At 40.0% G+C, this 14036-nt stretch overlaps 1 protein-coding gene across 1 annotated transcript; it reads right to left on the bottom strand.

Moving 5' to 3' along the window:
- Nucleotides 1-6938: 6938 nt before the first annotated feature.
- DNAAF10 (dynein axonemal assembly factor 10) lies at nucleotides 6939-14030 on the bottom strand. Its single transcript, XM_064709204.1, has 8 exons — nucleotides 13792-14030; nucleotides 12745-12845; nucleotides 11535-11665; nucleotides 10971-11072; nucleotides 10100-10215; nucleotides 9645-9779; nucleotides 8652-8749; nucleotides 6939-7925 (listed from the first exon to the last, which is right to left on the bottom strand). Exons 1-8 carry the CDS (start codon nucleotides 13981-13983, stop codon nucleotides 7718-7720), a joined length of 1083 nt encoding a protein of 360 aa, XP_064565274.1. The 5' UTR covers nucleotides 13984-14030; the 3' UTR covers nucleotides 6939-7717.
- Between the last annotated feature and the right edge of the window lie 6 nt (nucleotides 14031-14036).

Here is a 14036-nt window from a genome sequence, read left to right as displayed (position 1 = left end):
TGGAGCAAAGTGCAGGCCAAATCCTGTAGTCTTGGCCTCACTGGAATCACTATACAGCCTGGGTCATGCAAAGAACCAGAGCCTGAGGTACAGACCAGCCGTGGCAACTCCATCTCCCTGAAACAATGCCACTGAAAAAGCTTTGGGAGACATCATGCAGAAGACAATGTAAATGAAAAAATTTAGCCTAGATTCTTCTGCTGTGAATCTGGTGTGAATATAACAAAGATTACTAGAAGCTACTTGTAACAAAAACGTTAATGAACCATTGGTAGGATAAAAATACAGATTCTAAAATCAGACTAAAAATCTGGCAAGCAGACCAGTTTGGGAGATGTTCATGTGTGTAGTACACGTGTCTGAAGGGCACCTTGGGTCTTTTGGAATAGACATTTTGTTATTGTGAGGCCCACTTCTTGGCAGTGTAATCTAATGAATTTGCAATCTAATGAATTTGCAGTGTAATCTAATAAATCTGCAATCCCATGTGTGGGCAGACAGCAAGTTACCAGAAGAGGGTGTAGCAGCAATAAACTGAAGCACAAACATCCATCTGCTTGCCCGTGTCGCCTGATGTGCACTTGCTCCTTGGTAGATGAAGGGTGAGTACCCAATGTTTCCTCTGGCAAATCAGAAGAGAGACATTCCTAAAAGGACAGTGACAGGCAGCTACCTGGCTCAATGCCATGTTTGTGGGAAATTGTCTCTGCCTGAATTCTGCTGAGACCAGATGTATGCAGGGAGGGAGGGCACAGTTAGAGATTTTACAGTGATTTATTACAATGCGCATGGTGAGACCAGAGAGACCAAGGTATATATCTAGCTGCCAGATTTGTTTTTCTTACTTGCTAGATGGGGTGAGAAGGGGAAGAGAGTCTTGAGGCTAACCCACATTTTCAGCAACTAAAAATCCTATGGTGACATTAGCACAGTGGAAAAGAAATGTAACCTCCAAAATTTTCCATGTTTTATTATACTTTGCTGAACTTAGGGGCAGCATGTAGGGCAGCCTGAGCCCAAGTGAACTTGGACTCACCTTTCAGTTAAAATGCTCTGGAAATGCCTTTTTTCTGCACTCGGATTGAATTAGAATGGCCTTAAACCTACTAAACGCAGACTCTTTTCTCTTTTGAAAACATAAGATTTCTAATCAAAATACAGATGAAAAAGTACACAGAAGGAAGGAAACTGAGATTGATGTATCTTTGGTTTAGGGAGGAAAAATAATATAATTCAATAAGACTAGCTTAAGCCCTCTAATTACAGCTTTTCTAGCACAACAGATAGGGAGTATGAGATCTACACTAAGATAGTGATAGCTGGTACAGATTAAAAGAGCTTGTGTTCATGCCAGCTAGATTAAATTACAGGATGTGGTGAAGTACTGGGTTACTTTACATACAAAGGCTTATTTACTGAATGTGTGTATATATATATATATATATATATATATATATATTAGCTTAAATACATTTCTATATGGAAACTGTAGGAATAAATTGAAAGCAATCTATCACTCGTAGAATATTTGTTCTGATACTATTCTAAGATTGCATTTCTTCCAATTAGTATGTAAAATTGTAATTTTTTTACACTATCTCTCTTTTACTAAGATTGGAAGCAAATTATATTAGAAATTGAGGTTTATTTTTAAATGAATTAGAATTCCACCTGTCTCACTTGTTAGCTTTTGTGCCTAAATCAAATATAATCATATATTTTATACTCTCTTTTAGCAGAAAGCCTAAGACAACTTTAGGAGTAAATTAAACTTAGGACCCAAATTGTAATTTTAAAGTGTTTTTTAATATTTATTTAATATTTAATATTCATCTGCACATGCTCCCTGAAGAAGCAGGATAGAAGTCTTTGGCCTAATCCAGTGTGGCTGCTGCTATGTTCCTTATGCACTCTGCAACAGCAGGATGTGGGAGGAAGGGAAAACACTGTTGGATATAAAGATGCCAGAGGCCTGTGCTATCACAGTCTTCTGCAAGGCAGGAGTGTGACTGTCTCTCACATCATCTGCTGAACAGGCCACAAAGTCCTGCCTGGTTGAGCTGTGCTAGAAAGAAACAAGGAGAGTTTCTGTCATCTCTGCAGGAAGACCGATGACCTAAAACTGAAAGGTTTAGCATGGGAGGCAACTGAACTGGTTTCATTAGCTGCATATACCTGAATTTTGCCAGTGGTGGGTTTTACTGTAAGTAGACACTCCAAAAGCAACTGGGACTTAGGGAGTTAACTAGGAATTTACTTGAAGGAAGTGTAATTTCAGCTGCAAAGCTGTAACAGTCAATCTAATAGTGAGCAACTGCTACAATGTAATCTGGTGAACAGGCTGAGCTACTATTTCTGATCCACTGTCACATGAAAAGGTCCCATCATGTCTCAATTGCTGTGCAATTCTGTGGGTTTTTACTGCTCTTCTGCAACCCACACGTCCTCTCACTTCAGAATGTTTTCAATGTTTCATAACCTTAAAATCACAAGCAACCATAACCTTATTTATGCTGCTGATGGACTTTTCATAGTGATGAAAAATATTCAGCTTCACTGTCATTCTGAAGAACCATATAATCATACCATTGTTTAGAAAGGAATCCTTAGGAAAGGTCATCAAGTTAATCCAGGACTGCCAAGCCCACTACTAAACCATGTCTCTAAGTGCCACATCTACATGATCCTTTTAAATACCACTAGGGATGGTGACTTCACCATTTCCCTGGGCAGGCTTTTCCAAAGCTTGATTACCATGTCTTCACCACAGCAAAGAAAGTTTTCCAAATATCCACTCTGAATCTTTCCTGGCACAAGTTGAGGCCATTTCCTTATCCTGTTGCTTATTACCTAGAATATCCAAACCCTCATCTGGCTACAATCTCCTTTCAGAGCAATAAGGTCTCCCTTGGGCCTTCTTTTTTCCAGAGCTGGGGCTAGACAACCCCAGCTCCTTCAGCTGCTTCTTGTAAGACTTGTGGTCTTCTACTCAGGACTGAGGCAAACAAGGCAATAAGTACCTCAGCTTTTACTTTCATCCTTTGTCACTGTGTTTCCTCTGGCATCCAATAAAGGATGGAGATTCTCCTTAGCCCTCCATTTGTTGCTAATTTATTTAGGAAGGATTTTTTTATTGTGTGGTACTTGACAGGTAAAGTTACATTTGGGCTTTGGCCCTTCTAATTTTCTCCCACCATAAAACTTCATGACATTCTTGTCCTCCTGAGTTTCCTGCCCCTTCTCCCAGGGGTCATAAACTCCCTTTTTTTCCCAAGTTCCAGCCAACACTCTCTGTTGAGCTGCACACTTCAGGAACCTTCTCAACTATTTTCTCTCTGCTATATTTCTAGAAGACATCTGTTAAGTTGAAGTCCCCCATAAGAACAAGGACTAGAAATTGTGAAATGCTCAGCTGCGTATAGAGTCTTTCATCTGCCTCTTCACCCTGGATGGATGATCTCTAACAGATTTCCACCAAGTTATCTGACTTGTTGGCCTACCCCCCTGATTTTCACCTATAAAGGCTCAACCTTTCTGTCACCATCATTAGGCTCTAGAAAATCAAAACACTCCTTAACGTACATAGATACTCCAGAAGGAAGTCAGGGTGTAAAGCAGAGAGTGACAGCCTTGGATGGCCGCCTGCACATTGAGAAGAGTGGAAATAGACTTTGTTCTGGGAAGGGAACCTCAATCCATACATTCTGCACAGGCTATTTTTACTGCTAGGCATAACAGAAGAGGGAACTTACATGTGCCCTTACATGGTTTTGCACCTCAGCTCCCTCTGCAAATTCCCAGACATGGAGATGGTGACAGAAGATTTGATGAAGATCGCAGAGGCAGGGGAGTACAGGCAGGAGAAGGGGAGATCTCTTGGAAAGAGAGAAAAGTACTCTTTGAAGATAAATCTGTCCCAGAGGCTGTAGTTGTACTAAGCTAAACATCAGTGGGCTCACTCTTTGGCTCAGAGACTGACTGATTGATAAAATGTGGGACCATACTGTGAAATTGAGCTAGTCTCCAAAGCAGGGCTGCCACACACATATTGCCTATTAGAAGCAGCTCCTGCTCATGCTGTAGTCCTGAATCACACCAGCAAAGTAGTGGGTCAGTTGGCCCAGATCAACCATGTAAGAATGTAATACTGTAGGATACTATTGGGAAGAGATGCCCTGCTGTGATCACCTTTCCTGCAGGATCCTGCAAAAACTTCACGACAATTGTCTTATTGGTGGCTGAGGAGGAAAGAAACCAGAATGCAGGGCAGCTACTCAGTGCCCTTGAGACTCTGGATACTCTTGCAGCCATCAGGAAACATTAATCCAGTGTCCTCTGTGGGTCAATGTTGTGCAACTCCCAAGGCAAGCTGTGCTGTGGAAAGTAGGTGCTCCGAAAAAGGCCAGAAGGAATGGAAACATGTCACAGCCAAGGCTAGAACTGGTCACCATCCCAAGTTGCCGAATAGCTCTGGCCCAGATCCACAGAAATCCCATCTGGTCTTTCCTCTGGGCTGAACCTGCACTGCCAGAGGCAGTCCCACAGCCATGCTTGGTGCTGCACTCCAAGTGCAGCTCTTGGCTCCTGCCTGAGTAAACAGCTGCCCTTGCCCAATGTACTGGGATTTGAGTTTGGTACTACACAATATTTGGCATGTATAAAGGCTTTAAATACATGCTAGACCTACAGACTGTAGTCTGAACATTTTTGAGGAGTGGGCAGTTCTGTTTAAAGTGAATGCTACTAAAATTCAACAGTAACAGCATCACGAGCAAGAAAATGCAGGATTAATAATGGGGTAAAAAAAGCAGTTAATCAGTGTATTTTCCTGGTGCTTTGTCAATACCAACTTTAGACAACTTCATTACAGAGTTGAATATGCAGGCCACAAGCCTCTTACAGATCAGTCAGCTTAACCAAAAATCCCTCTCTGCTGTGAAATCTATTTGAAAGCAGTAATTTGGAGAAGATGAATTTAACTGTATTGACAAGCTGTGTCTGCTGTCTCTGAAGGAATCACTGAAGAGCACATGTCTTTCTTTCTTTCTTTTTCTGTGCAATTCCCAATCTTCCTTCTTTGTACCAATTCCAGAATGTCCCTAACAGAATTAGTGGTTGTGCAGAGGTGAGAGCACAGCATTGTAACTTCCCATACAGGGTTACAACTTGCCTTACATTGCTTAAAATTTGGTCCAAGTCATGCCTCAACTGTAAATTACCTTTTTTTTTTTTCTGTGATGAAAACTATATATTGTATACAAATACTGACTCCATGCATGAAAACCTTGGAGGGCTGTAATCTCCAAGGACCTGTATAAATTGTGAAATTCAAAAGAACTATACTGGTGTGAAACAGAAGACCCAAACCTGATTGATGAGGATTTGGGCAGCATCTCATTAAAAAAACACAAAGCTCAAACCCAAAAGTGTGTAATATGTCCCTGTACATGGGCTGCAGTCATGCCTGTAAACAGATTTTTTCTTCCATGAGCACACAGGGGTGGCTTGCACAGGAAACAAGCGAGAGCTGCCAGGCAGATGCACTTGTTAAATGCAGTCACTCCAAATTTGGGAGCACATTCCATTTCTTGGCCTTGGGCGAGGCAGGGGTTTTCCAGAGCACTCCTCGGAGCTGCGTCAGAGAGCATTTGGTCTGGGCATGACATCTCAGATGCATTATGATTTTATTTAGAACACACTTCAGCTCTGCAGGCTGCAGAGGCAAGGTGCCACACTTCAGCAAGAGGGGGAAGGACTATAAATAGAGCAGGCTGGGCTGCCACAGGCAGCTTTTTCTGGTTTAGCCTCGAAGAAGCAGAAATCCAATCTGCTGAGGAGATGATGCACAGTACAGGCACAAGCAACAGCTCTTCTCTCCAGACAGTAACTGTCTTTCATTTTGCAGGTACACAGGTACAGCCACTTACCTTTAAGGAACAAGGACACACCACCTTCCATCTGTGCTTTCCTCCAGCTCTGTTTTTTGCAACCTCCTTTATATGCAAATTGTCATGTTTTCATGAAACTATGTGTTCCCCTCTACTCATGAGGGGAACACATTCCTTCATTTACAAAACAAGGAATAAAATGAATCTCAAAATTAAGTGCACAGAGGGAACATACATTTCAGATTTTTGAGGCCTATGGAGCTTTAAGAATTGTTGTTTAATAGTTCTTACTCTAAGTTGTATCCAACTAGATCTCCCCAAAATTGTTTGAACAAAAAAGGGACATTTTTGCTGCTGGACAGGTACATAAAAATAGCACCAAGAGCCCAGTCCTATGCTCAGGAGATTTTTGTTTTCCCTTGCAGGTACCTACACTGAGAGTTTTTTCTTCCCTCACTCTGTGGTTGATTTAGTTACTGTTAAAGAGAGAAAACTTACTTCTACCTATTTCCACAGCCTTTCACACCTTTCAGTGAGTATATTTTATTTACAGCACAAAGCTAATGGAAGCTATCTTTGAACAGTGCATTTTAGACCCAAAGCACTTGAATTCTTTGAATTCTACACCCCCAAAGCTGCAGCCAAGAGTGCAGAGTAATGGTTCCCTCCTGCTGGAATGCACCCTAAGAAGGACAACATTTGAAATAATTTCAGAATATGCTCTCAATATTACACCACGCACAAAAGGAGATGGGATTACTTGGGTCAAAAAAATCAGATACTAAATATTACACTCAAAAGCAAACCATCAAGTCTTAGGGAAGACAAATGAATCTCATAAATCTTTGTCTTCCACAAAATATTTAGCCTACATTGCCTGTGTTTTCATCCCTGCTGGCCCTTGTTAAATATGAAATACAAGAACCTAAGTTTGTAGAGGAGAGTATCAGTGACCTACTAAAACCAAGGACTTCCACAGACACACTTTGCTTATGGTCTACTGTAATGTTCCTCCTGCCCACCCTCTGCTACAGAGACATGAAGAATTTCTCCATTCCACAAAGTTTAGGTTTTATTAGCCTGTTAGGTTTTTCTATACATTACTTCTCTAAATCTCTGGATGTTTGAATAATATACTTTGTTCATATTAAGAAAACACTACACAATTTTATTTATAGAATATCAAGTTGAAAACAGATATAAAAGCAACAGAACATATAAACTTAATAGGAAATCCAACTAAAATAATAAAACAGTGCATTTTACTCGATAGTTTAATTTCAGTATGATCTTCAATAAAAACTTTACTCCTTTAAACCTGAGTACTTTAGCCTTTGTTATAATTTCTCCATTGTAGTAAAGAATCCGAAGTCACTTTAACAAACATTCTAATTAATAAATCCAGTAACACAACAAGTTTCTGTAGTGGTTCCTACTGCATGAATGCACATGGACAACACTATATATAATAAAGCCAAAGCATTTAACAAGCATGAAGAGATTTGCAATATGAATAAACTGAACACAAACCCAAGTGAACTCTACAATTACAGAGCTGTGTTAACACAAAGGCACATTTTATTTTCATTGTAAATTCACATTTCTAGAAGGTTAAATTTTGTGCCCAGGCAACTTCAAGTCATGACAGCACAATCAGCCAAACAACTCTGATTGCACGTATCTGATCTTTCAATAGAAAAATCTGGCTTCTATTTTTTTAATCCAGTTTTATTAAAGAAGAAATTAAATTAGAAATAGAACAGCTCCCCCACCCATATTTACAGACTGCAAACTATATTGCTTTCTCATCAGAAATTCTAGTTTTCTTGTCAAATTTTGTTAAGCTTTGTAACTATTAGCACCCTCACAGTTTGGTCAAAAGCCCCACAGACACAAAGTCCCTTTTTGTCAGGGCTCCAGTCCAGGCTAGAGATGGGCTGTGTTGACAGAGTCACATTCTGCAAGAGACTAAGAGACCCTGCCACCCCCATCTCAGATCCTTCTGAATCTTTCTTCGAGCGCTGGGCTGGGTACTCACTGCCAATGAGAAAGTAAACAAAAACAGCTACTTAGAAATGTATTGATACAAACACATCATAATCCTCTTTATTTCCTGCTCTACAGATAAGGCAAATAAATGTCTTAAAAGTAATGAATAATCATATCTAGCTATATCTGCACTGCATACTTTAGTAGACATTTCATGAAAGAAAAAAGGATGTGGGAAATTTTGAATCCTGACACCCCTATCCTACAGATCTTCATTTTCTAACTGGTTGGCTTTTACCACAGCCAGAAAACTTTCATCACAACTATGCTTCTGAACCTTAATGCACCAAATTCATTGCATTTAGGACTATTAAATTATGTTTCCATGTAATGTAAGAAAATGTAAATATAAGAATGGTTAAGTCAAGGCTTTCAATATTTTTCTCAGATGTAACTGTTACCATATTAGAATTTTAAGAAACCCATATTTTTCCATTTTTCACCTTGTTAACCAAGGATATAATTAGATCTTCATTACATGAAGACAACAAGGGCAAGATTCATCTGTGCTGTAACATTTTTCAGGGATTAATTCAAAGTTCCAGGTCAAGTACTGAAACTGAAATCACCCTTTCTACTGCATTTGTAAGCAATAATTTTAACCAGATATTATGAGGTTGGAAGACAGACCACACTCATCATTTTTAGGAAGATTCTTTCTTAAAACATTAAATGGTTCGTTTCTTAGTCCTGGCTGGAGAAGTGATCACTTACTATTTCCAGAGATGAAGGCTCCCAGATCCTCCACTTGTCATAAATATATCTCTGTTCTGTGGCAGGTGCCGAACTTGCCAAATTGTAGATTTTTGTGCCTAACAAAAGGAAATCAGCATTGTACAGAAATCATTTGGAGATGAACTTCATTGGAAAGGACACAGAATCTTAAAACAGAGATCACTTGTATGAAAAGAGGCCGGCCTTCCCATAGTGGATGGTTAATTTCACTGTATGATATCTCTTAAAATCATTACTGGAAGGGACTATATTACACTGTGCAAACAAAACACAGTCAACAACTCAAACCTCAGCCAGGGAACTAAGATCATATAGCAACAGAAATCACTTCGGGAAAAACCCCAACACGTCCTCTGACTTAATGTATATCTGTCTGCAAACGTCCACTAGGAAAAGCTTAAATGTGCTAAATGAACAACAAATTCTATTTTCACATTTTATTACAAAATGATTTATAAATAAATAAGTTAAATTTTGTTGGGTTTTTTGTATTTATTTTTTTTGTTCTCTAAAAAAATTCTTTGAATTCTTCAGAATCAAGTACTTCCAACACCTTATCTGCCCTGAATGATAGTATAGAAAATACTGAGATACTAAGTTGAAACTCAGCCTTTTCTAAAAAAAGGAAGTCCTAAAGAACTTCACCATAAAAGTGCCTTTTCTTGAATTACCACCAGATCTTGTTCACTAAAAAAAACCAACCAACCAAAAAAATCCAAAACCACAAAAATAAAAAAACCACCACCAAAAAAACCTGAAAAAATCCACAAAAAAACCAAACCAAAACAAAACAAAAAAAACCCCAACAAAACAACAAAAAACTCACCAAAAAAAGCCACACCAACCAAACAAAACAAAAAAATTATGAAGTAACCTGGGCATTTCTTACCTATTTGTACTACACCTGCAGTAGTTTAGAATTTAGAAAGTTTGTCTTTGTCTCTTATTAAGAAATTCTCAGTCTCCCCATACCTTCTCTGAAACAGAAGCAAAACCTTTGGTTGGATGCTGAGTTCTCATATCAAAAACATGGAATTTTCCCTCAAGCGATGTGGCCACCAGCTTATTCATATTTATATCTTTTCTATCAAACTCCACACTGCAAACCTGGATATAGAACAAGATAAATTCAGTCTTGTAATTTAGAGTGTTTTGTAATTTGTAAATATGTATTAATGATTGCTTAATTCCACAATAATATCATCATCAAACAGGAAATAAACATGTTGATCTGAAAACATTAATCCACTGAAAAATGTCCTCATCAAGAATGAGAGGGGTACAACGTGCTGAACCTAAAGAAAATTATTCCTTGGTACAATCTCAGCAGAAACATCTTCTGGGTAAGTTTCACACAGACAGAGTCCTTGTAATTTTTCCATCCTACATAGGAGCTGGAATGAAAAATACTTTTGTGATTTCCTTACCCCATTCTTAATGTTGGTCTCCCATCGTAGTGACATGGTTTTTAAGTCAAACAATTTAATGTCCCCATTGTCATATCCGGCACATACAACACGCTCCTCTTGATTGTAAGCATTACCTGGACACAGAGAGAGAATTTACCAGAAAACACAAAACCTCTTTAGCCTGTAAATTTCAGAAGTTCCAGGCCTGCAGTTTCAACTTCCATTTATACAACAATAACAACAACAACAACAAGTTGTTGGGATATTAAGATGTGCTGAACCGGATGATTTTCAAACCTGAAGGGTCTAGAAAAAGTTTGTGTAGGACACAAGCAACTTTGCTCTCTCCAAAGAAAAATGCAGAGCTCACATCAAGCATTGCTGTTTTCTTTAATTTGCTCTTAAACTTCAAGGGACTTCTCTTAAATTAACTCCTTAATGCTTGGTAGCTGCAGCTACACTTCAACAGTGGTGAGTTCCCTGTACATGGCAATATTTACACTCCTTCCAGACCACACAGCTAGATACACTATTTTTACATTTCTAGGCACATAAATAAAGCTTGCGCAGCTTATCTGTGAAACCACAGAATCATCAAGTCATTTAGGTTGGAAAAGACCTTTAAGATGATCAAGTCCAACTACAAACGCTGACCAAAAGTGATTAGAGAATGAATCCAAAACCCATCTATCACAAACCCACAAAACTGGTTTATTTTGAAGAAAAAACCCCACACATAAATTTAACTTTAATTTTAGTGTAGAAAAGTAAAACGTGCTACTTATGCATCCATACAAAATAAAGTATTCCATAACATCCTGAAATACATTGACAATCATCAAAATACAGTCATGTGAGAGGGAAGAATGGTCATAGTCTGATCAATTACCAAATGCCACAGTCCAGCAGTCTCTTTTGCTCTCCCCCTGTACAGGTTCCATATTAGCCACAGGAGTGTCCTTCTGCCTTGGGTCCCACACCTTCACAGTTCCTGGGAAAGAAAGACAATAGATTTTGTATTAGGAATACATTGTCATACTGTATTCACCTTCCCAGGAAAGCCCTTTGCTTTTCATCTTAATCATTCAAAAGACAGGAGCAACTCTTTCAACTCTAGCAAGCTGCACTGTTTTGTAGACATAAGAAAGAACCACAAAACTAAACAGAAACAGAGTGAAAGCATTTGTTAAAGATGTATTTTCTCTGGCTGATATTTTGCATTTATTATGGTTTGTGTTCCTTCTGTCTCGTGCCCAGTGACAACAGTACCTTTTGCTTATCTGTGGCTTCTAGAAGAATTAGAGAAAATGGGTCCCAAGAAAGATTCAAAAGACAGTGTACAAAGAACTAGTTGCTACAGCTTGTAACTAGTTCAGATGGCAGACTATGCCCTGCCATCAAGAGCTTGCAGGCTCACACGAACTGGGAAGACTTGCAGAGTTCACTAACTCACCATCTCGACTGCCAGTCACAATTTCTGGTGCACCTTCCCCAATTCCTAAGCCACCTACACCATCTATACTGTTTATGATTTCCTTATGACCTTTCACAGAATACACTGGTATTTCAGGAGCTTCTAAATTCCTAGGCAAGAAAGAAAAAGAACAGAAAACATGGCATTTTTCCTTGACACTCAGGATTTGTATAAAAATGAAAGGAAACTTGAGCACAAATCATAAAAGCTCAAATTAACGGTGAGAACAAATATGGATATCCCCACTAAGAACCATGAGTCTTTGTTTGATTCCTTCTTTGGCTACTGCTTTGGACTGCTCCAAAAGATTTGGCTCTGTTCTGAACCTCCCTGTTTGTAAAGGCAGTTGTGAGATTCACCACAGCAACCACTGAGACCCAGTTTTACACGCTGGGCTCAAAAATGAATCACACTACAGATCAAGATACTCCAAGTATCTTTACTTTCAGTAGGTCCATAAAATAATTTGATTCATTGATCCCCACCTAGCTCTGACTACTCTAACTTCAGTAATAATAGGTGACTAGTATTACTGCTAACTTCAGTAATAATAGGCGACTATTGTATCCAGCCATGAGTTTCATGGTTCTTTCCCACCGATTCCCATTCTTTGAGAATCCTTCAGAATTTAACTTTACATTTCAACCAGTAGCTGTCCATGTAATTCTTGCTATTCCAACAAGAACCAGTAGCTCCTTGACACAGGGCAATATAATAATGATAATAAAAAAATCCCCTTTTGACTCTACTACTTTATTTGACCATAAATTTACCAGGACATTAATTACACCAATAATTCAGGGACATAGAGGAAATATTTGAAATGTCAGGATTAAAAATATATATTTAATCTAGACAGGAAATTTAGGTTGAACACAACCTCTTGTTTGTACTCATGCATCCATTCAAAAGCCTTTATCAGAGGATAACCTCACAGAACTTTAACAGGTTTTTGTAGCTGCACACAGAAGATGGGAGTGAAGCAGCACTGAATTAAACATGGTGCAGAATTCTGTGTTGTTTCTACAAAACAGGCATGGTCCAAATACAATAGCCAGCGAAGCCTGCACTAGGTCCCAACCACGCATGGGCAGCATGGAGAGCATCTCATGCAAAATCCACAAACAGAAACCTCTGCTCAGACAGACATGGACAATATCAAGTAAAAATGCTTCCAGAAAATGCTTACCATATGTTAAGGTTTCCATCGAAATCTCCTGTCGCTAAGAATCTTTGCTGCAGAGATGTAGCCCCAAAAGTTCCACATTTTATAGGTTTGGGCTTTTCGATCTTTTAAAGAAAGGAAATGTCTGTGTCAGCACATGGAAAAGGCAAACACACCCGCAGGCCACACAGTTCTCAGGAGTGTACAGGGGCAAGGGTCAGCGACACACACATGGGATATTTGGTGCAAAATACTACCAAAATGTTATTGAAGGCAAGCTGCACTTTGAGTTTCGTCCTTGTGCACAGAAAAGCAGAGGGCCGAGGTTACTGGTCTGGAAGAACACTCTGCTTGTGGCCTAGTGGGGCCTTATGCACCTGAGGAACTGCTACGTCTCAGAAGAAGTGAACACTCAGAGGTCAATCTGAGAGAAAAAACCAACCAAACAAAAAAGCAAAAAACCAACCAACCAGCCAAAAAAGCCCCAAAACCCAACCAACCAACCTCAAACCCCAACAAAAAAAAAACCCAAAAAAACCCAAACAAACGAAAAAACACCCCCAAAAAAGCCAAACACAGGCAGAAACCAGAAACTCATAACACAACACATGAAAACAACCTACAGCAGTAAGCAAAATCACAGAATCACAGCCTGTTAGGTTGAAAAAGACCTCTGAGATGGTCGAGTCCAACCTATGACCGGCTACTACGTTGTCAACTAAACCATGGCACTGAGTGCCAAATCCAGTCTTCCCTTAAACATCTCCAGGGACGGTGACTCCATCACCTCCCTGGGCAGCTCATTTCAATGTCTAATCACCCTTTCTGTGAAGAAATTCCTCCTAATGTCAAATCGAAACCTCAGCAGCTTAAGTTCTGTCAACAGTTGCCTGGGAAAAGAGAGACTCCCACCCGGCTACAACCTTTCAGGGAATTGTGGTGAGCGTTTCTTATCAAGAAACGACGGAGTATCAGTGAATTAGCACATTTAATACGCAAATCAGCTCCTGTTTTTTATCCCCGGGCTCTGGACAAACGTCCCGGCAGCTGTTCCCGAGGGACCGTGCTCACCTCCCGCAGCACCTCCAGACGGGCTCCGTGCAGCTCGTACAACTGGATGATGCCGGTGCCGCGGGCGGCGCTGCCCAGGCACATCAGGCGGGCGCTGCGGGGCACCCACTTGCAATCGAACACGGTGTAGCTCAGCGCCTGCTGGACGTGCGACACCACCTGCGGCCGCTCCAGACCCAGCACCGCCGACATCCCGCCCCGCTCCTTCCCCTGGGCCGGCGGCTGCGGCGGAAGCGCCCGGCGGC

Source organism: Zonotrichia leucophrys, chromosome 3 (assembly GCF_028769735.1).
Source record: "Zonotrichia leucophrys gambelii isolate GWCS_2022_RI chromosome 3, RI_Zleu_2.0, whole genome shotgun sequence".
Classification (NCBI taxonomy): Eukaryota; Metazoa; Chordata; class Aves; order Passeriformes; family Passerellidae; genus Zonotrichia; species Zonotrichia leucophrys.
Note: the sequence above shows the minus strand (reverse complement) of the source record. Positions and strands in the feature narration are given on the sequence as shown.